The sequence below is a fragment of the Xenopus tropicalis genome, chromosome 2, assembly GCF_000004195.4.
Source record: "Xenopus tropicalis strain Nigerian chromosome 2, UCB_Xtro_10.0, whole genome shotgun sequence".
Lineage (NCBI taxonomy): Eukaryota > Metazoa > Chordata > Amphibia > Anura > Pipidae > Xenopus > Xenopus tropicalis.
In genome coordinates, this window is record NC_030678.2 from 167,251,616 (window position 1) to 167,279,532 (window position 27,917).

The 27,917-nt window shown below is 41.3% G+C and overlaps 1 protein-coding gene across 1 annotated transcript in view; it reads right to left on the bottom strand.

Moving 5' to 3' along the window:
- Window positions 1-27,917, bottom strand: part of LOC116408912 (cyclic nucleotide-binding domain-containing protein 2-like) — a 185,572-nt gene that overhangs the window by 48,329 nt on the left and 109,326 nt on the right. Inside the window, exons 9-12 of the mRNA XM_031897345.1 lie at window positions 25,524-25,669; window positions 21,405-21,465; window positions 18,998-19,061; window positions 7,511-7,569 (exon numbers count right to left, since the gene is read on the bottom strand). Of these exons, the coding sequence (XP_031753205.1) occupies window positions 7,511-7,569; window positions 18,998-19,061; window positions 21,405-21,465; window positions 25,524-25,669 (330 nt within the window). The remainder of the gene's footprint in view (window positions 1-7,510; window positions 7,570-18,997; window positions 19,062-21,404; window positions 21,466-25,523; window positions 25,670-27,917) is intronic.

Below are 27,917 nucleotides of genomic sequence, written 5' to 3' on the forward strand. Positions count from 1 at the left end.
ATTATGGATAGGGGTTCAGTATTATGAATAGGGGTTCGGCATTATGAATAGGGGTTCAGCATTATGAATAGGGGTTCAGCATTATGAATAGGGGTTCGGAATTATGAATAGGGGTTCCGAATTATGATTAGGGGTTCAGCATTATGATTAGGGGTTCAGCATTATGATTAGGGGTTCAGCATTATGGATAGGGGTTCAGCATTATGAATAGGGGTTCAGAATTATGAATAGGGGTTCGGAATTATGAATAGGGGTTCGGAATTATGATTAGGGGTTCAGCATTATGATTAGGGGTTCGGCATTATGAATAGGGGTTCGGCATTATGAATAGGGTTCGGCATTATGAATAGGGTTCGGCATTAAGATTAGGGGTTCGGCATTATGAATAGGGGTTCGGCATTATGAATAGGGGTTCGGCATTATGGATAGGGGTTCGGCATTATGGATAGGGGTTCGGCATTATGGATAGGGGTTCGGCATTATGAATAGGGGTTCGGCATTATGAATAGGGTTTGGCATTATGAATAGGGTTCGGCATTATGAATAGGGGTTCAGCATTATGAATAGGGTTCGGCATTATGAATAGGGGTTCAGCATTATGAATAGGGTTCGGCATTATGAATAGGGGTTCGGCATTATGAATAGGGTTCGGCATTATGAATAGGGTTCGGCATTATGAATAGGGGTTCGGCATTATGATTAGGGGTTCGGTATTATGAATAGGGGTTCGGCATTATGGATAGGGGGTCGGCATTATGAATAGGGGTTCGGCATTATGAATAGGGGTTCGGCATTATGGATAGGGGTTCGGCATTATGGATAGGGGTTCGGCATTATGGATAGGGGTTCGGCATTATGAATAGGGGTTCGGCATTATGAATAGGGGTTCGGCATTATGGATAGGGGTTCGGCATTATGGATAGGGGTTCGGCATTATGGATAGGGGTTCGGCATTATGAATAGGGGTTCGGCATTATGAATAGGGGTTCGGCATTATGAATGCATATAAGGCACTGAATCACAAATGTATCCTTAATTCAGAACACAAAAATGTATTTATAGAGAAACTCACTTTGCAATGAATCTTACCCAACGCGTTTGAGCATTGGAGTCTGTCGCCGGCGTATTCGTTGAAATTAGAACTGATACCTGGAAACTGTTTAACAGCTAAATGGCTTTACTTTAAGGAGCAGCAAAACAATTTGTATTAGCTGAACAGAAGCTCCAGAGGAAAGCCATAAGCACAGTAAATCCGTCATATAGTTCAGCTATATTTATACTTTCCCTTGTCACGGGTATTTTAGCCAGACATGAATTAAAATTACAAAACTGGCATTAAATATGCATCAGGAATGTGTCCCTTAGCAGTACTGCAAATACGGTTATATAATGCCATACGCATGGAATGAATTCCAAATAGCACAGTGATACTGGCACATTCCCATTCTATTTATTCATTAAAACTGATTCATTAAGCGCTGCGTACATAAGTAGCGCTTTATAAATAAAGATATACATACCGTACATACATACATTAAATCTATCTATCTCTACTTATAATTCTATATCTACTGTATCTATCTATATCTATTTATAACTCTCTATATCTACTTTATCATCTCTCTATCTATAACTCTCTATATCTACTGTATCTATCTATCTCTCTATATCTACTGTATCTATCTATCTCTCTATATCTACTGTATCTAACGCTCTATATTTACTGTATCTATCTATCTATCTCTCTATATCTACTGTATCTATCTATCTCTCTATATCTACTGTATCTATCTATCTACAACATATATATCTATCTATCTATCATCTCTCTATCTATCTATAACTCTCTATATCTACTGTATCTATCTCTCTATATCTACTTTATCTATCTAACTTTCTATATCTACTGTATCTATCTATCTAACTCTCTATATTTACTGTATCTATCTATCTACAACATATCTATCTATCTATCGCTCTATATCTACTGTATCTATCTCTCTATATCTACTGTATCTATCTATCTTACGCTCTATAACTACTCTATCTATTTATCTATCTAACTTTCTATATCTACTGTATCTATCTCTCTATATCTACTTTATCTATCTAACTTTCTATATCTACTGTATCTAGATATCTATCTATCTATCTATCGCTCTATATCTACTGTATCTATCTCTCTATATCTACTGTATCTATCTCTCTATATCTACTGTATCTATCTATCTATCTAACGCTCTATATCTACTCTATCTATTTATCTATCTAACTTTCTATAGCTACTGTATCTATCTAACTCTCTATATTTACTGTATCTATCTATCTATCTATCTATCTTTCTATATCTACTGTATCTATCTATCTATCTATCTATCATCTATAACTCTCTATATCTACTGTATCTATCTATCATCTATCTATCATCTATCTATCTCTCTCTATATCTACTGTATCTATCTATCTATCTATCTATCTATCTATCTATCTATCTATCATCTATAACTCTCTATATCTACTGTATCTATCTATCTATCTATCTATCTATGCTTTGTATCATGCCAGCACAATGCCTAGGACACCCATGCACAATAATAGTCAGCTGATTAAATCCCAGGGCCGATATTTGGATTGCTGAGACATAAGGAGGGCTGATGGATGAAGACTGTACCAAGAAGACGAATGCAGTTCTGATATCTGGGAAATTTTTGCTCAGATGTTGGTCAAGCAGGTTTGTCAGTGGGCCCCATACACAGGCCAATAAGTCATTAGCTTTATCCTGGCCCATGTATGGACACCTTAAGGAACAGTGGATGTCAGGGAAGCTAAGGGAAGATGGAGGTGGCCCTGCAGAAACTACCCAAGGCTGGTTCGGTTTTTAAAGAAGAGGATTAACAGCCAAGGGTAAAAGGTAAGTGAGCAGTCTCCTGGTGGCACCTAAAAAATTGCACCCCCAGTGACTCAAGCTTTCCTTTTACTTGAAGCCCTTAACAAGGTTAGTTGGAAAGGATCTAGAATTAATACAGTCATAATGCTGTATTATGAAGATAGGATCTCTGACCAGTGAAGAATGTTCTACTAGAATGAGGACACACAGAGCTACTAGTAGCAGCTACTTGTCATGTACAGTATGTATGTATGTATATCTTTATTTATAAAGTGCTACTTATGTACACAGCGCTGTACAGTAGAATACATTAATACAAACAGGGGGTTATTAAGATAAATAATAAGTATTACAATGGCTACTAAATGCCAGAAAATCCCCTGCCATAGACAATACTGAGAATTGCCTCTGCTAAACCACATGTAGAGACAATTATCAGTAAATGATCATCATTGTCTATTTTAGTAGAAGAGTAGCTGCTACTAGTAGCTCCGTGTGTCTTAAAAAGTATTTTTCCCCCAAATGGCTACATTACGAAACCAAACCAGTTGTTTCAGGACAAAAACAAATTGTTCCAAACAATTAAATATAAAGCTCAAATACTTCAAATGAATTTGATTAAAGTTCTACAATTGTTTTTAAAATGGTAAATAATGTGAAATTAATTTGGATCAATCTAAAAAGCTGTTGTGCCCGAGGGTCCACAAAGCGCCGTTTGCCTGTCTGTGCCAGCTAATCTGTTAATCCACTCAATCTCACTGTGAAACATTAGTCCCTAACAAATATGTTCCCATGTCAGTATATGAGCTGAAGGACAAGAATAAAACGCAGTTCAGCACCATATGGTTTAGACATTAGCTCTCTGATACAGTCGTGTCTGTTCCGGACGTCATTTTCCCGCATTGTTTCTCAGCACCGACGGTGTTTTTACATTTTACAAGTTTACATTCAGTGACAGCTTACAGTTTCCTTCTTGTGGGCCCAGTTCTACATTCATTAATCTGGTTATAGCCTGTGGTATTATTTCTCTTCCGCTGCAGACGTGGCAAAATACAGACCTTCTGAGGCCATTATTCAGAGGGAATGATTCTGCCTCGGCGCAAGGAGGCACAGAGATGGATCCTGTTTTAGGAGCGAGTTTGGGTTGTACGAAATGAAACGGGAAAGAAGTGGCATGAAGGGAAACGGAGAAGACCTGGGATAACTTATTAAAAGGATCGCCTTTTGAAAAAATTGTGGCAAGGAAACTCAACTGTGAATATTAAAAAAAAATTCAAACACTAAGGGGCAGATTCATCAAAGTACGAGTTCAAATCCCGAAATGGGTAAAATTCGGATTAGATACGATAAGTCACAAAATTTTTGTATCCAAATGATCATAAACGTTGGTAAAACCTTTCTGAATTTGATCCTTCAGTGCATGATTTTGGAAGCCTCCCATAGGGCTCAATGGCACTCTGCAGCTCCAACCTGGCCCAAGGAAAGTCTCCCATAGGGCTCAATGGCACTCTGCAGCTCCAACCCGGCCCAAGGAAAGTCTCCCATAGGGCTCAATGGCACTCTGCAGCTCCAACCCGGCCCAAGGAAAGTCTCTCATAGGGCTCAATGGCACTCTGCAGCTCCAACCCAGCCCAAGGAAAGTCTCCCATAGGGCTCAATGGCACTCTGCAGCTCCAACCTGGCCCAAGGAAAGTCTCCCATAGGGCTCAATGGCACTCTGCAGCTCCAACCTGGCCCAAGGAAAGTCTCCCATAGGGCTCAATGGCACTCTGCAGCTCCAACCCGGCCCAAGGAAAGTCTCCCATAGGGCTCAATGGCACTCTGCAGCTCCAACCCGGCCCAAGGAAAGTCTCCCATAGGGCTCAATGGCACTCTGCAGCTCCAACCCGGCCCAAGGAAAGTCTCCCATAGGGCTCAATGGCACTCTGCAGCTCCAACCCGGCTCAAGGAAAGTCTCCCATAGGACTCAATGGCACTCTGCAGCTCCAACCCGGCCCAAGGAAAGTCTCCCATAGGGCTCAATGGCACTCTGCAGCTCCAACCCGGCCCAAGGAAAGTCTCCCATAGGGCTCAATGGCACTCTGCAGCTCCAACCCGGCCCAAGGAAAGCCTCCCATAGGGCTCAATGGCACTCTGCAGCTCCAACCTGGCCCAAGGAAAGTCTCCCATAGGGCTCAATGGCACTCTGCAGCTCCAACCCGGCCCAAGGAAAGTCTCCCATAGGGCTCAATGGCACTCTGCAGCTCCAACCCGGCCCAAGGAAAGTCTCCCATAGGGCTCAATGGCACTCTGCAGCTCCAACCCGGCCCAAGGAAAGTCTCCCATAGGGCTCAATGGCACTCTGCAGCTCCAACCCGGCCCAAGGAAAGTCTCCCATAGGGCTCAATGGCACTCTGCAGCTCCAACCCGGCCCAAGGAAAGCCTCCAATAGGGCTCAATGGCACTCTGCAGCTCCAACCCGGCCCAAGGAAAGTCTCCCATAGGGCTCAATGGCACTCTGCAGCTCCAACCCAGCCCAAGGAAAGTCTCCCATAGGGCTCAATGGCACTCTGCATATCCAACCCGGCCCAAGGAAAGTCTCCCATAGGGCTCAATGGCACTCTGCAGCTCCAACCCGGCCCAAGGAAAGTCTCCCATAGGGCTCAATGGCACTCTGCAGCTCCAACCCGGCCCAAGGAAAGTCTCCCATAGGGCTCAATGGCACTCTGCATATCCAACCCGGCCCAAGGAAAGTCTCCCATAGGGCTCAATGGCACTCTGCAGCTCCAACCCGGCCCAAGGAAAGTCTCCCATAGGGCTCAATGGCACTCTGCAGCTCCAACCCGGCCCAAGGAAAGTCTCCCATAGGGCTCAATGGCACTCTGCAGCTCCAACCCGGCCCAAGGAAAGTCTCCCATAGGGCTCAATGGCACTCTGCAGCTCCAACCTGGCCCAAGGAAAGTCTCCCATAGGGCTCAATGGCACTCTGCAGCTCCAACCCGGCCCAAGGAAAGTCACCATACCGAAGCTTGAATGAATAACAAAACTTTCCTACTCACTGTGATAAATATGATTTTGTACGAAAAAGTCGTGGAAATTAACGGAAATTTAGTAGAAAAATATGCACAGTTCTAAAAGTCAGAAAAAATACGATTTTTTTCCATTCGGACTAAATCATAAGGGGGGCATTTACTAATGTTCATTTTTTTTTTTTCGTGTTTTTTTTTTTTTATTTTTTTGCCGTTTATTATGCATGAAAATACAATCTATAAGTCCATAAAAATGTGTTGGAAATTGTAAAAGCCACAAAAAAAAATCTTTGTTTTTTCTGTAATTTTTGTTCTGCATTTTGATTCGTTCGTGCCTTTTTAACTCTGGGAACTAATCCTAAAGAGAGCCAAGAAAATCCCATTTATATGGGTTTATCCTATAGGCTAAATCTCACCCACTGGGTTTAAAGCAAAAGCCAGGATAATAGCTGATCAGATTCCCATCTAGAGACCGGTTTCACCCTTCTTGGGGCTCAAAAGTGTAGTGCAAAGAGCTCCAAGAAATTTCTATTTACATGGGTTTATCCTATAGGCTAAAGCTCACCCACTGGGGTTTTAAAGCAAAAGCCAGGATAACAGCTGATTAAGCTCCCACCTACAGACCGGTTTGGCCCTTCTTGGTGCTCATCCGAGTTGTGCAGGGTTTTCTGATCAGCTTAGGTAGAGCCAGGGGTGTGGATCCACAGACAAATCAAAGGGGTTGAGGAGACCGCCTCATACTTGTGCAAATAAACACCAGGAATTCTGGGAACTAATCCCAAAGAGCTCTAAGGAAATCCCATTTAAATTGGTTTATTCTATAGGCTAAAAATCAAATCATGGTAAAAAAATGTAATGGATAAATAGTTCTTTCAATTTTTGTTAGCATTACTTTTGCAGTTGTATAATTTTGAATTACACTTTTACTACTGAGCTCTAGCCACCGACTTTACCTTTACATGATTATATTTTTCCTTTTATGTATGCTAAACATTTGTTTGTTTGTTTATAGTATGATTGACAAGCAACACACTTCTGTATCTATAAATTGTATAATATCTGTATAGAATAAATCTGGTGCTCCCTGTGGAAGAGATTTATCAATTTTCAAATTATTTCTTAAGCAATTTTTTTTGGTTTGAAGATTATTTAGTAATGATATGGTATTTGCTCTCTAAACTACTAGGACTAAACTGGAAGAGAGTTGCATGTTTATAGAATATACATTATGTATTTTTCTATATCTCATGTTGGATAATACATTTTTTTAGATCACTAAAACCTTGCACTATACACAAATTTCCACAAAGAATTCTGAATCTTTGGCAATAACTGAAATATGCTAGTGCCATCTGATTAACTGGTCCAACCTGGGGCCAATCTGCCAAAGGAATGGGTCAAAATCACTACTAATACAGAGCGAGTGAATGCTTTTGTAATTGGCATATGTTTTTGCTAAGAATGTCACATTAAAAAAAATGAATTTTGAGTGACAATTCAAAGCAAAAACTTATTTTACTCTGTTATTCATTCTTTACATTAGATTTGGATTTTACATTGGTAACAACATTCCTGTAAAGTGACATTTTTCTCCATATATAAATGTATTTTTTACCTGTAATGATGTGACAGTTGGAATTCCTTCGTTGTCTGTGCCTTCAATATTTAATTTATCTGCAAGTATAAAAGACCATGTTAAAAAGGAATGCTCTCATTGGTCCAATTGGTCTTGTAGTAGCTACAAGTGATGAGCAAAATTTGGGGGCAGGGGTGGATTCGCTGCAAAATTCTGCATTTTGTCATTGGCCGGCACAAAAATTCACTGCAACAAAAATTCAGCGAGTGAGGAAAAAGTTGCAGTTGTGTCAAAAAAGTTTAGCTAATTTTCGGGTGAAGTGAAACGCGCCAGATTCGCTCATCACTAGTAGCTACTTGTCTATTAGGTATAACTGTTCTGTCATGGTTGAAATAACATCACTCATCACGTTGCCAGACATTGCCTGTGTTAAGTCCAGTAGGATATCAATGAAGTTACAGGTATAGGACCCATTATCCAGAATGCTCGGGACCAAGGGTATTCCAGATAAGGGGTCTTTCCTTAATTTGGATCTCAACACCTTAAGTCTACTAAAAAATCAATAAAACATTAATTAAACCCAATAGGATTGTTTTGCATCCAATAAGGATTATTTATATCTTAGTTGGGATCAAGTACAGGTACTGTTTTATTATTACAGAGAAAAGGGAATCATTTAACCATGAAATAAACCCAATAGGGCTGTTCTGCCCCCCAATAAGGGGTAATTATATCTTAGTTGGGATCAAGTACAGGTACTGTTTTATTATTACAGAGAAAAGGGAATCATTTAACCATTAAATAAGCCCAATAGGGCTGTTCTGCCCCCAATAAGGGGTAATTATATCTTAGTTGGGATCAAGTACAGGTACTGTTTTATTATTACAGAGAAAAGGGGATCATTTAACCATGAAATAAACCCAATAGGGCTGTTCTGCCCCCAATAAGGGGTAATTATATCTTAGTTGGGATCAGGTACTGTTTTATTATTACAGAGAAAAGGGAATCATTTAACCATGAAATAAACCCAATAGGGCTGTTCTGCCCCCAATAAGGGGTAATTATATCTTAGTTGGGATCAGGTACTGTTTTATTATTACAGAGAAAAGGGAATCATTTAACCATGAAATAAACCCAATAGGGCTGTTCTGCCCCCAATAAGGGGTAATTATATCTTAGTTGGGATCAGGTACTGTTTTATTATTACAGAGAAAAGGGAATCATTTAACCATGAAATAAACCCAATAGGGCTGTTCTGCCCCAATAAGGGGTAATTATATCTTAGTTGGGATCAAGTACAGGTACTGTTTTATTATTACAGAGAAAAGGGAGTCATTTAACCATTAAATAAACCCAATAGGGCTGTTCTGCCCTAAGATAATAATTATATCTTAGTTGGGATCAAGTACAGGTACTGTTTTATTATTACAGAGAAAAGGGAATCATTTAACCATTAAATAAACCCAATAGGGCTGTTCTGCCCCCAATAAGGGGTAATTATATCTTAGTTGGGATCAAGTACAGGTACTGTTTTATTATTACAGAGAAAAGGGAATCATTTAACCATGAAATAAACCCAATAGGGCTGTTCTGCCCCCAATAAGGGGTAATTATATCTTAGTTGGGATCAATTCCAAGGTACCGTTTTATTTCTACATAGAAAAAGGAAATCAGTTTTACAAATCTGAATTATTTGATTATAATGGAGTCTATGGGAGACGGGCTTTCCGTAATTCGGAGCTTTCTGGATAATGGGTCCGATACCTGTATTTCAAAGTTATATCTTAAAGACAGATTTATTTCAGCCTTTATTTACCATATCTCCTATGGGTTAAAAAATTCACAAACACTTTGATAGTATTTAGTGACATTGGGCCTGATTGGGCAGCGCTAATTATCACATCGCGGCAATCACCGCATGGACGCTGGTTAGCGCACGCGCAGCGCGGTACTTTTCGCGTGCGCATGCTAATTAGCGCACATGCGATTACGTATGCGTGCGCGCTATTTGTCGCGACATTGCGCCCGCGGCAGCATAAAACTGGCGCCATTTTGGGCAATTGCCCTGGGAGAGCACAGAACTGCTAGAGAGAGGAGAGATTTGGAGATATTTAACATTCCAAAAAAACCACTTGCCGGATGTGTCCTCTAATAGTGACTCGGAGAGGCCCTTATATTTGGGGAGCCCTAATGAGTCCGAGCCAGAGGGCACAGACAGGGACTACCAACCGGAGGAAGCCACCGGTGAGAGCGATGGTCTTCCTCCCCCCTCATCTGGCCCGTCATCTGGGAAACGGAAGAGGCAGGAGGGGCAGGAGAGACTACGTAGTCGGAAATTTAATAATTTTGAAAATGAGGCCCTCATAGAGGCCCTGGTGCCTGTCTACGAGAGGGTGATAGGCAGATATGCCGCCAGAACACCGAATGCTGTGAAAGCGAAGGCCTGGAAGGACATTGCGGAGGCTGTTAATAGCGTGGGTGTGTGCCTCCGCAATGTCCAAAATTGCAAAAAGCGATATCAGGACATCAAGCGGGTCCTTAAAAAAAAAATGGCAGAGGACTCCAGATACAGGTAAATATCTTACATTCATCTTTCTATTTAAACACTTGCTCATCTGCTTTTCTACTCAACTGGCTTTTCCTTCCTTTTTGCCTTCTTTCCTGCTTACTTTACTTGTATGTATGGGCATGCCTATTATTATGTGTGTAACTTATGTCCTCAAAGCTGTGTAGTACAACATAAAATTAGGCCAGTAAATAGGGGGGGGGCATTTAAGAAATCTTTAGCCAAATACTTAGGGGTCCATTTACTAAAGTGGCTTAAATTAAGTGGAAGATTTTAGACACAGAATAAATGGCAAATATGTTCTGGGCACTAGGAGAAACTACATAAAAGTATAGAATACCATATCAAGGAAGGAAAAATAAGTAGACATTACCCAGTTCAAAAGTAGAAAAATATAAAATTTTACTAGAACAAGAAAATATGAAAAGAAAACTAAAAAAGGGAAGGAAAAAAAAAACTTAGGCCTTGCTGCCCTTGAGTTCATCCATGTCCCTCCTTAGTTCCAAATCAGCAAAATAGCCTACAACATACTCCATACTTCAATAGAGAAAAATGTGCTCTGCCAAACACCTCCCCCCAATCAGGTACTTAAATATGCACATATTGGCGTGCTAATTAGCGCATTAACACTTTAGGTACTTTTGGGAATCATTACTTGAAAAACATTAAAAAAATCGCGACCAAAAAAATCGCAAAAATATACCTAGTAATGTATTTTGTGCGACTAAATATTTACCGCTATATAGTACTGTATAATATCGCGACTAAATATTTACCGCTATATAGTACTGTATAATATCGCGACTAAATATTCACCGCTATAGTACTGTATATTAGTAGCGAAATTCCATACATGCCAAGACTTTAGTAAAATTGAGTAAAAAGACACAGACTTGAATAAATAACACTGTAAGTCCATATTTTATTGCCAAAAAATCATTTACTGTACTTTTCTATAATTTTTCGCCTGCCTGTAGTAGGTGTTAATTTTCGCATAGCCGAATGCGATATTTAGCGCCCAAAAGTTATAGTGAATCATGCGATCGTATTCTTTTCAGCACGGAAATGAACGCATGCGGTAAAACTAGCGCGAGAAATACCGCATGCAAAAATGCGACTTATCGCATGCGGTAATGCTGTAGTGAATCGCGCGCTAATTGTCGTCTTTTTACCGCAAAAAAGCATGCAATAAACTTTTGTGAATCAGGCCCATTGTCTTTTAGATGAGTATCTTGATTCAAACACTTAGGGGCACATTTACAAAAGCACGAACGCTCCGAGTGTATTTTCGGCAAATTTTTTCGGGCGTCCGCATGACTTTTTCGTGCGCGCGCACGAAAAAATCGGAAAGGTTTTGCCGCTGTTTACAATTGTACGGTAAGAAAATTTTGTGACCTTCGGATCGGCAATACAATATTATTGTGACTAATACGATTTTTTAGTGCGCATTTTTGTGATATTTGCGACCTTCAGAAATTTTCGAACTCATGATTTAATAACTTTTAGGGGCACATTTACTAATCCACGAACATCTGAAAAGCGTCCGAATGCGTTTTTTTCGTAATGATCGGTATTTTGCGACTTTTTAAAGCGCTCAATACGAAAGTCGCGACAATTCGCGAAAGTCGTACTGGCTATGAAAAAGTCTTGACAATTCGCGAATTGCATAATGCAACGTTTTTCTCACTCGTCAATGGTAAAACGCGGATTCTCACAGCAAATCCACGCCTAGTGAAAAATTCACTCATCACTACCCATTGCCCTGGAAAGAACTGACTTGTCAGTCAGGTTAATGGGTTTCCTTGCTCTAAAGCTTTTTTAAGTTCAGTCCACAAATTGCCAGTGGGATTGAGGTCTGGGCTTTGTGATGGCCACTCCAATACTTACTTTAAGCCATTTTATTACAAGCTTGGATCAATGTTATGCTGGAAGACAAACCTGCAAACTCTTTTTACGTTTCTGGCTAACACCCTGAGGTACTTCTTCAGAATTTCTATATAAATGTCCTTTCTCATGATGCCATTTTTTTTATGAAGTGCACCAATCCCTTTTCCATATATGTATAGGGACATTGCTAGACATACAAGTCATTCCAGTTAAGCCAAATCATAGCAGGACACAGATTCAGAAGAAATCAATCAATAAGCTAATCAGTCCCTAATAACTGAGGGGGCATCATGCATTACTAAAACTCAACACTAACTCAATACTAACCCATGAATTCGAATCCGAATTGGAAAAATTCCGATTGGAAAACGAACATTTTGCGACTTTTTCGTATTTTTTGTGATTTTTTCGTCGCCTTTACAACTTTTCGGAAATTGTCGCGACTTTTTCGTAACCATTACGACTTGCACGAAAAGATGCGTATTTTTCGTAGCCGTTACGATTCGCTCGTATCTTGTCGCGACTTTTTCGTATTGAGCGCTCGTAAGCGGCGGGCGAAACTTTCAGACTTAGCATGATTTTGGAAGCCTCCCATAGGACTCAATGGCACCCTGCAGCTCCAACCCGACCCAAGGAAAGTCTCCCATAGGGCTCAATGGCAATCTGCAGCTCCAACCCGGCCCAAGGAAAGTCTCCCATAGGGCTCAATGGCACTCTGCAGCTCCAACCCGGCCCAAGGAAAGTCTCCCATAGGGCTCAATGGCACTCTGCAGCTCCAACCTGGCCCAAGGAAAGCCTCCCATAGGGCTCAATGGCACTCTGCAGCTCCAACCCGGCCCAAGGAAAGCCTCCCATAGGGCTCAATGGCACTCTGCAGCTCCAACCCGGCCCAAGGAATGTCTCCCATAGGGCTCAATGGCACTCTGCAGCTCCAACCCGGCCCAAGGAAAGTCTCCCATAGGGCTCAATGGCACTCTGCAGCTCCAACCCGGCCCAAGGAAAGCCTCCCATAGGGCTCAATGGCACTCTGCAGCTCCAACCTGACCCAAGGAAAGTCTCCCATAGGGCTCAATGGCACTCTGCAGCTCCAACCCGGCCCAAGGAAAGTCTCCCATAGGGCTCAATGGCACTCTGCAGCTCCAACCCGGTCCAAGGAAAGTCTCCCATAGGGCTCAATGGCACTCTGCAGCTCCAACCCGGCCCAAGGAAAGTCTCCCATAGGACTCAATGGCACTCTGCAGCTCCAACCCGGCCCAAGGAAAGTCTCCCATAGGGCTCAATGGCACTCTGCAGCTCCAACCCGGCCCAAGGAAAGTCTCCCATAGGACTCAATGGCACTCTGCAGCTCCAACCCGGCCCAAGGAAAGTCTCCCATAGGGCTCAATGGCACTCTGCAGCTCCAACCCGGCCCAAGGAAAGTCTCCCATAGGGCTCAATGGCACTCTGCAGCTCCAACCCGGCCCAAAGAAAGTCTCCCATAGGGCTCAATGGCACTCTGCAGCTCCAACCCGGCCCAAGGAAAGTCTCCCATAGGGCTCAATGGCACTCTGCAGCTCCAACCTGGCCCAAGGAAAGTCTCCCATAGGGCTCAATGGCACTCTGCAGCTCCAACCCGGCCCAAGGAAAGTCTCCCATAGGGCTCAATGGCACTCTGCAGCTCCAACCTGGCCCAAGGAAAGTCTCCCATAGGGCTCAATGGCACTCTGCAGCTCCAACCTGGCCCAAGGAAAGCCTCCCATAGGGCTCAATGGCACTCTGCAGCTCCAACCCGGCCCAAGGAAAGTCTCCCATAGGGCTCAATGGCACTCTGCAGCTCCAACCTGGCCCAAGGAAAGCCTCCCATAGGGCTCAATGGCACTCTGCAGCTCCAACCCGGCCCAAGGAAAGTCTCCCATAGGGCTCAATGGCACTCTGCAGCTCCAACCTGGCCCAAGGAAAGTCTCCCATAGGGCTCAATGGCACTCTGCAGCTCCAACCCGGCCCAAGGAAAGTCTCCCATAGGGCTCAATGGCACTCTGCAGCTCCAACCTGGCCCAAGGAAAGTCTCCCATAGGGCTCAATGGCACTCTGCAGCTCCAACCTGGCCCAAGGAAAGCCTCCCATAGGGCTCAATGGCACTCTGCAGCTCCAACCTGGCCCAAGGAAAGCCTCCCATAGGGCTCAATGGCACTCTGCAGCTCCAACCCGGCCCAAGGAAAGTCTCCCATAGGGCTCAATGGCACTCTGCAGCTCCAACCCGGCCCAAGGAAAGTCTCCCATAGGGCTCAATGGCACTCTGCAGCTCCAACCCGGCCCAAGGAAAGCCTCCCATAGGGCTCAATGGCACTCTGCAGCTCCAACCCGGCCCAAGGAAAGTCTCCCATAGGGCTCAATGGCACTCTGCAGCTCCAACCCGGCCCAAGGAAAGTCTCCCATAGGGCTCAATGGCACTCTGCAGCTCCAACCCGGCCCAAGGAAAGTCTCCCATAGGGCTCAATGGCACTCTGCAGCTCCAACCCGGCCCAAGGAAAGTCTCCCATAGGGCTCAATGGCACTCTGCAGCTCCAACCCGGCCCAAGGAAAGCCTCCCATAGGGCTCAATGGCACTCTGCAGCTCCAACCCGGCCCAAGGAAAGCCTCCCATAGGGCTCAATGGCACTCTGCAGCTCCAACCCGGCCCAAGGAAAGTCTCCCATAGGGCTCAATGGCACTCTGCAGCTCCAACCCGGCCCAAGGAAAGCCTCCCATAGGGCTCAATGGCACTCTGCAGCTCCAACCCGGCCCAAGGAAAGTCTCCCATAGGGCTCAATGGCACTCTGCAGCTCCAACCCGGCCCAAGGAAAGTCTCCCATAGGGCTCAATGGAACTCTGCAGCTCCAACCCGCCCCAAGGAAAGTCTCCCATAGGGCTCAATGGCACTCTGCAGCTCCAACCCGGCCCAAGGAAAGTCTCCCATAGGGCTCAATGGCACTCTGCAGCTCCAACCCGGCCCAAGGAAAGTCTCCCATAGGGCTCAATGGCACTCTGCAGCTCCAACCCGGCCCAAGGAAAGCCTCCCATAGGGCTCAATGGCACTCTGCAGCTCCAACCCGGCCCAAGGAAAGTCTCCCATAGGGCTCAATGGCACTCTGCAGCTCCAACCCGGCCCAAGGAAAGTCTCCCATAGGGCTCAATGGCACTCTGCAGCTCCAACCCGGCCCAAGGAAAGCCTCCCATAGGGCTCAATGGCACTCTGCAGCTCCAACCCGGCCCAAGGAAAGTCTCCCATAGGGCTCAATGGCACTCTGCAGCTCCAACCCGGCCCAAGGAAAGTCTCCCGTAGGGCTCAATGGCACTCTGCAGATCCAACCCGGCCCAAGGAAAGCCTCCCATAGGGCTCAATGGCACTCTGCAGCTCCAACCCGGCCCAAGGAAAGTCTCCCATAGGGCTCAATGGCACTCTGCAGCTCTGACCCAGCCCAAGGAAAGTCTCCCATAGGGCTCAATGGCACTCTGCAGCGCCGACCCGGCCCAAGGAAAGTATCGCATAGGGCTCAATGGCACTCTGCAGCTCCAACCCGGCCCAAGGAAAGTCTCCCATAGGGCTCAATGGCACTCTGCAGCTCTAACCCGGCCCAAGGAAAGTCTCCCATAGGGCTCAATGGCACTCTGCAGCTCCAACCCGGCCCAAGGAAAGTCTCCCATAGGGCTCAATGGCACTCTGCAGCTCCAACCCGGCCCAAGGAAAGTCTCCCATAGGGCTCAATGGCACCCTGCAGCTCCAACCTGGCCCAAGAAAAGTTACCATACTGAAGCTTGAACGAATCCGAATCTTTTGTACTCGGCGCGAAAGCTGCGAAAAAGTCGCGACTTTTCGCGCAATTCGTAACGGCTACGAAAAAGTCGTGTCATTTTGCGAAACATTCGTAATGGCTACGAAAAAGTCGCGACAATTTCTGAAAAATCACAAAATATCGATCATTACGAAAAAGACGCATTCGGACGCCGTCGGAACGATTGTGAGTAAGTAAATGTGACCCTTAGGGGTATATTTATCATGTTGTGTAAAAAGTTGAGTAAAACATTACCAGTGATGCTGCTCATATCAGCCAATCAGATGTTAGATTTCAACAGTTAGAAAACTAAAGCCAATTGCTGATTGGTTGCCCTGGGCAACATCACCAGTAATGCTTCACTCCACTTTTTGAACAGCATGATAAATATACCCCAAAGTCTAAATTAAGATCACTTATAAAAATGTCATTTCAATATGCTCTAGGCCCCCCAATCAAAAATGACTGTTACTTATACCAAACATTATTGTATTATATATGTGCCCCTTTATACATGACACGGAACGTAAGGTTCTACCTGCCCTTTAGCCATATATTTTCTGTACTTGTATAATTTATCTGAGGGCAAATCTACATGGACAAGATTTATACTAAATCCATCAGAAAGGTCTCCACTAAGGCCATCATTATTTACCTCCCAACTCATTTAATCTCATTTGCTATATCAGAGTTACCTTAATCCCTTTAGTGCTCCTGATCCCCATGTTTGCTATTTACCAAGCATCCTTACTCTTTGATTCTATTCAAGCAAATTTAGAATCCAAGTTTCTCCGTGACTACTGATGACTTTCCCTGACTCTTCTGATCTACTTCAAAATCAATCTTCTTGCCGAGTACATTCATCACCGTGTAGACACATTATTTTGCATTATACCCGGGGCTGTCATTTTCGCCTCTACAGCTCAGAAAATTGCAGTATTTCTGACTACTTGTCTGAACTCCTGATGCCGTGGAATCCAAAAATGATCTATAACTAGGAAAAGTAATCCTTTTAAGTTTGGCTGGAAACGTGAGTCATTTCTATAATGTCAGAGAAAACAATATAGCAGTTGAAGTTGTGGTTGACTCTTCAATAATGTTATCCTTGTAGCTGTTCTTCTGCATCATCCTCATCCCATGAAAACTCATCCCTCACAAGTGCTGCTCAACGCTATCACATGGAACAATTTATAGAAGCCTACAATGAAGCGGCCATACAAAGCGGCAGCAAATGGAACATTTTTCTTTGGATAATGAAAGAATTTCTAGGGATCATAAATGGAAAAAGCCCTAATTTCGTAGGCAATTATGAATAATATATGGTGCTGGTTTAACTAAATTGAATATGGTCCCTTTATAGGAGTTTCCTATAGATCCTATCAGTTCTCTATCCGTTTCAAATGAAGGGTGGGTGTGTCCTAACGCTCCCTGCCAGAAGCACAGTAGGAAGGGTATAGCCAATCACAGCCCTGCACTCACACAAGCAAAGACAGGCTTCAGTTCCCTATCAGGTCAGCCTGGCTGCTGATATAGTTTGTTGCTCACCACTGTAGGACCCTCCACTGCCTGCCAAGTAGGCTAAGCTTGCTTTCTGACCTACAGAAATGGAGCACTGGTCTTCTCACAACTCAGTGATGTTATTGCCCATGTAACAATGAGAATGAAGTGCTTTATTTCATTTTAGATGTTTAAACGTGTTGCCGTTAAGTGATCCTAGGAACTTCAGAGGCACTAAACTTTGACACTATATATATTTCTTGGGGCTGTTATTCCAGAGAAAAAAAGAAAGAAAAGGTACATAGGAATAGAGTTAAATAGATTCCAGCCAGTTAGCTCAAGTAGGGTCTGACCTCTAGGGTGCCTTTTTGATGAAGTTGGCCAACTTGAATATATTGCAATTTATAAACAAACAATAACCGTTTTATCGAAATTGAAGGCCATTTTTGTAGCTTAATGCACAAAATATCTTAATGTATATTTATAATGGGGGAGTGCAGAGAATCTTGTCTCTGTCTGACCTCCAGAACTTTAATCAAACAAAAACAAAAAAGGTCTCTAGAAGTCTCTTTGTGTAGGTATGGTCCCTACCAAGTAAATAATATAATATAGGAACAGGGTCGGACTGGGGGGTGCAGGCCCCACCGGGGCTGCCATCACAGGCCCTTCCCCCCCAGGGGACCCCCGCCGTGGGCTTCACAACCCCACCATCCCCCTCATATAGCTAATCACCCAACCACCTCCCCTGAGTGCCCCGGAGAGCCCAACAGGGATCAGTTTAGTACCTGGCCCAGCTGGACCCTGTATAGGAATGGCCAATGTAATGTAGGTTTCTAGGCACACTAAAGGCCGGGAATCCAAGAGTGCCTGCTAGCAACACATGGGGACCCATTTATTTACTCACGAACGGGCCGAATGCGTCCGATTGCGTTTTTTTCGTAATGATCGGTATTTTGCGATTTTTTCGGAAAATTATCGCGACTTTTTCGTTACCAATACGATTTTTGCGGAAAAACGCGAGTTTTTCGTAGCCATTCCGAAAGTTGCGATTTTTTCGTAGCGTTAAAACTTGCGCAAAAAGTTGCGATTTTTTCGTAGTGTTAAAACTTGCGCAAAACGTCGCGCCTTTTAAGTTTTAACGCTACGAAAAACGCGCAACTTTTCGCGCAAGTTTTAACGCTACGAAAAAATCGCAACTTTCGGAATGGCTACGAAAAACTCGCGTTTTTTCGCGCAAATCGTATTGGTAACGAAAAAGTCGCAATAATTTCCGAAAAGTCGTAAAGGCGCCGAAAAAATCGCAAAAAATACGAAAAAGTCGCAAAATGTTCGTTTTCCAATCGGAATTTTTCCAATTCGGTCGGAATTCGTGTCTTAGTAAATCAGCCCCATGGGGTGTTTGCAAGTAATTGTGTGCCCTAAGGACTTGGGATTTATCTATTCAGGTTTGAGAAATGTTTGTCATGTGACATAATACATTTTTATCCTCTCTCTAAAATCAGTACCTATTTATATTCCCTACTCTGTCTGATAACCTTAAAGTTTTGCTCTGTCCTCCATTTTTTGAAGAAATTTAATTTCCCCCTATATCTCCCAGTCATAGATACATTAAAGAAATGAATCTAGCTACTAAACCAAAGCAATTTTATATGCTTTAAATGACAAATTATAGATCTCTGCAAGAACAGTTAATTTAGGAAAATTGGAATTTTATCTCAAATAATCTAATCTATGTTCTGATTGCGCCGGCTGAAATCCATCAAAGACATTTTTAAGAGTACTTACGGACTTTCGGAGATGATGAAGATAATGATTCCAAAGTCACTGATTTTAAAACCCGGACTGACCCCTAAGTTTTAAAAATAAAAAAAAGTTACTGTATATACAAATTAACAAAGAGTTCTAGTATTTCTAGTATTCAGGAGATTCACCATATTGTAAAAAAATATTTCCATATATAAAACATTTAAATATGTACAAAGGCAAATACTTAATAACCCCGAATTACTGACTGGCCAATCAAAGGATATGTTTCAATGAGACTGACCAATCAATGGATATGTTTCAGTATTTATTTGTAGGCAATGAGACTGACCAATCAAAGGCTATGTATCAGTATTTATTTGTAGGCAATGAGACTGACCAATCAAAGGCTATGTATCAGTATTTATTTGTAGGCAATGAGACTGACCAATCAAAGGCTATGTATCAGTATTTATTTGTAGGCAATGAGACTGACCAATCAATGGATATGGTTCAGTATTTATTTGTAGGCAATGAGACTGACCAATCAAAGGCTATGTATCAGTATTTATTTGTAGGCAATGAGACTGATCAATCAAAGGCTAAATATCAGTATTTATTTGTAGGCAATAAGACTGATCAATTAAAGGCTATGTATCAGTATTTATTTGTAGGCAATGAGACTGACCAATCAAAAGCTATGTATCAGTATTTATTTGTAGGCAATGAGACTGATCAATCAAAGGCTAAATATCAGTATTTATTTGTAGGCAATAAGACTGATCAATTAAAGGCTATGTATCAGTATTTATTTGTAGGCAATGAGACTGACCAATCAATGGATATGGTTCAGTATTTATTTGTAGGCAATGAGACTGACCAATCAAAGGCTATGTATCAGTATTTATTTGTAGGCAATGAGACTGACCAATCAATGGATATGTATCAGTATTTATTTGTAGGCAATGAGACTGACCAATCAATGAATATGGTTCAGTATTTATTTGTAGGCAATGAGACTGACCAATCAAAGGCTATGTATCAGTATTTATTTGTAGGCAATGAGACTGACCAATCAATGGATATGTATCAGTATTTATTTGTAGGCAATGAGACTGACCAATCAATGGATATGTATCAGTATTTATTTGTAGGCAATGAGACTGACCAATCAATGGATATGTATCAGTATTTATTTGTAGGCAATGAGACTGACCAATCAAAGGCTATGTATCAGTATTAATTTGTAGGCAATGAGACTGATCAATTAAAGGCTATGTATCAGTATTTATTTGTAGGCAATGAGACTGACCAATCAAAGGCTATGTATCAGTATTTATTTGTAGGCAATGAGACTGACCAATCAAAGGCTATGTATCAGTATTTATTTGTAGGAAATGAGACTGACCAATCAATGAATATGGTTCAGTATTTATTTGTAGGCAATGAGACTGACCAATCAAAGGTTATGTATCAGTATTTATTTGTAGGCAATAAGACCGATCATTCAAAGGCTAAATATCAGTATTTATTTGTAGGCAATGAGACTGACCAATTAATGGACATGGTTCAGTATTTATTTGTAGGCAATGAGACTGACCAATCAAAAGCTATGTATCAGTATTTATTTGTAGGCAATGAGACTGACCAATCAAAAGCTATGTATCAGTATTTATTTGTAGGCAATGAGACTGACCAATCAAAAGCTATGTATCAGTATTTATTTGTAGGCAATGAGACTGACCAATCAAAAGCTATGTATCAGTATTTATTTGTAGGCAATGAGACTGACCAATCAAAAGCTATGTATCAGTATTTATTTGTAGGCAATGAGACTGACCAATCAAAAGCTATGTATCAGTATTTATTTGTAGGCAATGAGACTGACCAATCAAAAGCTATGTATCAGTACTTATTTGTAGGCAGTTACCGTGCTTTTACAGTCCCAGAAACAGCTTTTGTTTATAAAATGTTTTATTTTTACTGTTGCATAGAAAATATATGGGGAAGAAACTCCCTGGCTTAATATTACATTATAATGTTTCCTTTTTTCATTGGGTGACATTTTTCTTACAAAGACGAGGACATACTGTCTATTAAGTCAGGCTGAGAATAAGCTGGCTGAGCTACAAATCTCTTGCTGCTTGGCAGCACCGGTCTCTGAACCATTGTCCCACGGGCTCGGCTGCTCTCATATCTGGTATAAAACTCTCGGTGCGGGCAGCTGGCTGCATTCCACCAGTGATAACACTGATTTAAGATGGGACCATTCCCGAGCACTAAAATTTATTTCTAGCAAATCAGCAATTTCCCCGGGACTTTTCTTTGTGCATCTGGAAAATACGTGCAATACAAATAGAAGGCGAAGAATAAGTCATAGGAAAACTCGGCTGATTAGCAAAAGCGGCGCGGGGAAGCAGTTAGCGCTCAGTATATTGGGCTCACTTACTGTTCTGATCACATAGATTTTGGAAGATGCCTTTGAGTCCTTTGTAATAACAGTGCCCGACCTATAAAAAAAAAGTAATACGATGGAGGTTATATGTTTTGTGATGATTTCCTTCTGTTTATTACCTAATAGTAAAAATGGACTATCTGGAACAAAAGAAACCCAAGCATTAGATTGCAGTCCTTCTCTATAACTTTGTCTAATGTTGTCTTTGTTTAATGGCCATAGAAATATAAGAAGTTAGATAGTGAAATGGTGAATTCAAGTGCAGTGGGCTAGGGAATAGTGATGAGCGAATTTTTTCGCCAGGCATGGATTCACAGCGAATATCTGCATTTCACCATTGGCGAAAATTTACCGTGGAAAAATTCGGCGCAGAAAAACTTTTCGTCATGTGTCAAAATTGGGCACAGTCGCACAAAGAAGAGCAGGCTAAAGAAAAAAGACGCGGGCAACCAAAAAAAAAAACGCAGGTGACAAAATAGACATGGGCGGGGTACAAAAAAAAGACACGGGCAACCAAAAAAAGACGCGGGCGACAAAATAGACACGGGCAGGCTACAAAAAAAAGACATGAGCGACAAAATAGACACGGGCGGGCTACTAAAAAAAGACACGGGCAACCAAAAAAAAAGATGCGGGCGACAAAATAGACACAGGCAGGCTACAAAAAAAAGACACGGGCGACAAAAAAAAATAAATCACGCGACAACTGTGTTTTTTTCCGCCATTTCGCAAATTTTCTTGCCATTTCGCAAATTTTATGGCGAATCGAAAAGGGACAGATTCGCTCATCACTACTAGGGAAACCCTGTGTATTATGCCTGACAATTGGTGGGTGTGAAGTAAAATGTTCCGTTGCTCCTAATAAACCAGTTAAGACTCAACAAAAGTACTGACATTACGTTGGTGAATTATCCACATTTAAATTCAATTTATTTTTGTTCATGATTTGAGTTTTTTTTGTCCAAACCCAATATATTGAATTATGGTTTAAAAACTTGAATGTCTGATATTTAGTAGAAGGGATGTTCACCTTTGAGTTAACTTTTAGGGGCTGATTTACTAATCCACGAATCCGAATGCCGAATGGGAAAAAAAATCGGATTGGAAACGAACATTTTGCGACTTTTTCGCGTTTTTTTCGTCACCGTCGCGACTTTTTCATAGCCATTATGACTTTCGTGAATTGTCGCGACTTTTTCATAGCCATTACGACTTTCGTGAATTGTCGCACCTTTTTCGTATTGAGCACTCGAAAAATTCGTGAAAAAAGTCGTGGCGGCGACGAAAAAGTCGCAAAATACCGATCATTACGAAAAAAACGCATTCGGATGCTTTTCGGACGTTCGTGGATTAGTAAATGTGCCCCTGTATGATGTACAGAATGATATTCTGAGACAATTTGCAACTGGTCTTCGTTTTTTATTATTTGTAGTTTTCAGTTCAGGAGGTCTCCAGTTTGGAGTTTCAGCAGCTATCTGGTTGCTAGGGTCCAAGTTACCTTAGCAATGGGGGAGTGGTTTGGATGAGAGACTGGTATAAGAAAAGGAGAGGGGCTGAATAGAAAAGAAACTTACAAAAAGTAACAATAACAATAAAATTGTAGCCTCACAGAGTAATAGGTTTTTGGCTGCCGGGGTCAGTGACCCCCCATTTAAAAACTGCAAAGAGTTAGAAGAAGAAAACAAATAATTGGGAAACTTTAACATATAAATAATGAAGACCAATTGAAAAGCTCATTAGAATTGGCCATTCTATAACCTACTAAAAAGGTGAACAACCCCTTGTAAAACTTTGGCATCTAAAAGCTTGCGAGTCTATGTACAGTAGGAGTCTATGGGAGTTGTCCTTAGGCAAAAAGCTATATTTTAAATTCAAGATTTTTGAGTTTTTTGAGTTCGTAAACTCAAAAAATTCATTTTATTTGCACAAGTTTTCTAGATTAATTCATAATTGAATTGTTTCAAATTGTATTCCAATTTACAAACTCAAAAATTGTTAAAAAAAAAAAAAAGCCCATATGAGCTTCAGGGACTATGTTCTTTATGTATGGTGCTTTAATGTGTGCAATCTCTCATGGGTAATAATTCCTGCCCTATTCATACAAGGGATAAATGGCAACTCCCAAAGACTGTGGTTCCCAGTGGGTTTGAGCTACTGTGCCAGGACATACCAGCAACCATGTCTTCTAACATTAGTTCATTGTGTAGGAAAGTGTTACCATTTTCCCTTTCAATGATCAACCCCGGTCCTTTCAACTAGACCAGTGGTTCTCAGCCTTCCTAATGCCGCGACCCTTTAATACAGTTGCTCATGTTGGGGTGACCCCCAACCATAAAATTATTCCTAAGTCCATCGGAAATATGTGTTTTCTGATGGTCTTAGGGTGCCCCTCTCAAAGGGTCGTTCCACCCCCAAAGGGGTCCCAACCCCCAGGTTGAGCACTGCTGAACTAGACCAACCAAACACATGTCTGCTGTTGACTTAACAACGGCCTTATTCAGTCAGCAAGAGGGAAAGTTCTTGCTTGTCCTTTATACACCCAGGTAGGAGGCTTTGACATGGAGAGGAAGAAGCCCATTGAACTCTGCCATCTAGGACAAAACACTGTTTTTGCAAGTAAATATATATGGACACAACTAGGGGCACATTTACTATGGGTCGAATCCGAGTCCGAATGGAAAAAATTCGGATTGGAAACGAACGTTTTGCGACTTTTTCGTATTTTTTGCGATTTTTTTCGGCGTCTTTACGACTTTTCGGAAATTATCGCGACTTTTTCGTTACCAATACGATTCGCGCGAAAAAACGCAAGTTTTTCGTGGCATTCCGAAAGTTGCAATTTTTTCGTAGCGTTAAAACTTGCGCGAAAAGTTGCGCTTTTTTCGTAGCGTTAAAACTTAAAAGGCGCGACGTTTTGCGCAAGTTTTAACACTACGAAAAAAATCGCAACTTTTTGCGCAAGTTTTAACGCTACGAAAAAATCGCAACTTTCGGAATGGCTACGAAAAACTCGCGTTTTTCCGAAAAAATCGTATTGGTAACGAAAAAGTCGCGATAATTTTCCGAAAAAATCGCAAAATACCGATCATTACGAAAAAAACGCAATCGGACGCATTCGGCCCGTTCGTGAGTAAGTAAATGGGCCCCCTAGTGTAGTTGTCCTGAGTAGATTAGTAGTCCCTGTAAGATACTGTAGTTAGCCCTATACTAAGGGGAACATTTACTAAGCAATTATGAGAAAAAGTCAAATTTTTATGTACTTCTAGATATTTTCGAGATTTACAAATGGGTTTTTACCAGTACTTGAATTTTTCTGATATTGTTTCTCAAACAATTCTGAAATTTTCCCCGAAAAAAAGAGTTTTTCGAAAATAACTACCATAATTCATGATTTATTAATGTTTAGTTAACTTTTTTTGTCAAAAAAAAATTTGGCAGGTTTGACCTGTCGAGTACCACTGAGTCCTATGGAGGATTAAAATAGTAGGGCAATAGAATAGTCAGTGACAGCCTGTCCTTGGCACATTTTCAAGGGGAAGTTAATCCCCTCATTATTTTCTGTTTCACCCAGTTTCACGGAAATGAACATTTAAACTCGAATTTTTCTAGGTTTGATTATACTTCCCATTCAAAAAATTTGGAATTTCCGAATGTAAACTCTAAATTTTCATACACTATTAATTACCCTGAAGACCCAGTGACCCCTGCAATGAATTTCCGTGGCACTCCTGGAAGCCACTCCATATCATATCAGTTAAGTGTGGATTAAAGCTGCCAGACACCTTTCAAGCATTGCTCTGCATTATGAGATTTATTGTGCTTTAATACCACTGCCTATTGGATAATTCCTGTTTTCTAGCAAAGATGGAAGCACTTATTTTATCCAAACCTTGCAAACTACCCACTTGAGTTTTAGGATTTACTCTATTGATGTGGCCCCAGAAACAAATAATCCTGCTAGAGAGATGAGCGGGCTAATATCAACTAACATGGGTCATAAAACCCAAAAAACATTTATTTCCTTGACATCAAAGCAATGGAGCCATCTTAACTCCCTAGCAATTTATTTCTCTGTGGGCTGCTGCACTGGAGAACAGGACCTGGACCACTTACCTGTAGAATGCATGGACACAGGTTCTTGGATTGTTGTAAGGAAGTTTATGAATAGGCCAACCATTGAGCAGATCAATGGAATGAAGCAAGTTTAAATAATCTGGTCCTTCTTGAATTTCACTGGTTTGAAATATGTCGAGAAAATCCTGCATAGATAAGATGGGTAGTCAGAATAAAGCTGGAATTGATTATCATAAACCTTGTACAGGTATGGGATCTGTTATCCAGAATGCTTGGGACCCCTTATTGGGGCAGAACAGTCCTATTAGGTTTATTTAATGGTTAAATGATTCCCTTTTCTCTGTAATAATAAAACAGTACCTGTACTTGATCCCAACTAAGATATAATTACCCCTTATTGGGGGCAGAACAGCCCTATTGGGTTTATGTAATGGTTAAATGATTCCCTTTTCTCTGTAATAATAAAACAGTACCTGTACTTGATCCCAACTAAGATATAATTACCCCTTATTGGGGGCAGAACAGCCCTATTGGGTTTATTTAATGGTTAAATGATTCCCTTTTCTCTGTAATAATAAAACAGTACCTGTACTTGATCCCAACTAAGATATAATTACCCCTTATTGGGGCAGAACAGCCCTATTGGGTTTATTTAATGGTTAAATGATTCCCTTTTCTCTGTAATAATAAAACAGTACCTGTACTTGATCCCAACTAAGATATAATTACCCCTTATTGGGGGCAGAACAGCCCTATTGGGTTTATTTAATGGTTAAATGATTCCATTTTCTCTGTAATAATAAAACAGTACCTGTACTTGATCCCAACTAAGATATAATTACCCCTTATTGGGGGCAGTTAATGGTTAAATGATTCCCTTTTCTCTGTAATAATAAAACAGTACCTGTACTTGATCCCAACTAAGATATAATTACCCCTTATTGGGGGCAGAACAGCCCTATTGGGTTTATTTCATGGTTAAATGATTCCCTTTTCTCTGTAATAATAAAACAGTACCTGTACTTGATCCCAACTAAGATATAATTACCCCTTATTGGGGCAGAACAGCCCTATTGGGTTTATTTAATGGTTAAATGATTCCCTTTTCTCTGTAATAATAAAACAGTACCTGTACTTGATCCCAACTAAGATATAATTACCCCTTACTGGGGCAGAACAGCCCTATTGGGTTTATTTAATGGTTAAATGATTCCCTTTTCTCTGTAATAATAAAACAGTACCTGTACTTGATCCCAACTAAGATATAATTACCCCTTATTGGGAGCAGAACAGTCCTATTGGGTTTATTTCATGGTTAAATGATTCCCTTTTCTCTGTAATAATAAAACAGTACCTGTACTTGATCCCAACTAAGATATAATTACCCCTTATTGGGGGCAGAACAGCCCTATTGGGTTTATTTAATGGTTAAATGATTCCCTTTTTCTCTGTAATAATAAAACAGTACCTGTACTTGATCCCAACTAAGATATAATTACCCCTTATTGGGGGCAGAACAACCCTATTGGGTTTATTTAATGGTTAAATGATTCCCTTTTCTCTGTAATAATAAAACAGTACCTGTACTTGATCCCAACTAAGATATAATTAATCCTTATTGGAGGCTTTATTCAATATTTAAATGATTTTTTAGTAGACTTAAGTTATGGAGATCCAAATTATGGAAAGATCCCTTATCCGGAAAACCCCAAGTCCTGAGCATTCTGGATAACAGATCCCATACCTGTATTACTAAAAGAAACCCTCCCATCTTCAGACAAGTTCTTTATCTGAATGTGTTTTAATCATATAATAAGGCAACAATGTAACACGGGTGAAACCCTTAACAAAACACATACAATGGTAGAAGAAGACACATTCAGGAATACAGAAAGGACTTACATATTGGCTCCTTCTCACAATACCATAAGGTACATTTATTGTAACAAACATTTTAATTGAAGGGCTAGATGAGTTCACTCATACTTCAATGAGAATTACTACTGTATTTGAGACTGGTTCTTCCAGTTCTAAGGGAGATACCAATATCTAAGGAATGTTCAAGTTAAGGTACAAATACAAAACCAATTACAACAATGTGTATGAAACGCAACAGGCTTTGGTTATTACCTCTGTCTGGGGAAGAAAGGAAGAAATACTACACCGTATTTGTGTCAGTGTTGGAAAGAGCTAGTCTCTTGCAAGAGATTACCATTAATTTCATTTAAAGCCTAAAGACATGTTTCCTGCTGATGGGGAGCCCTGATGAACAGCCATCTTGAGATCTATTCTACTGAGTTACAGATCTGCAAGTCTAACTTGGAAAGTATTAGTTCTTGTGTAAAATTCAACAGTTTAGTTTTTTGTCCGAGCCCCTTGTCGGTCCAACATTGCATTTTTATCTGGGCCCCTTAAAGAAAAGCTATACCCCCA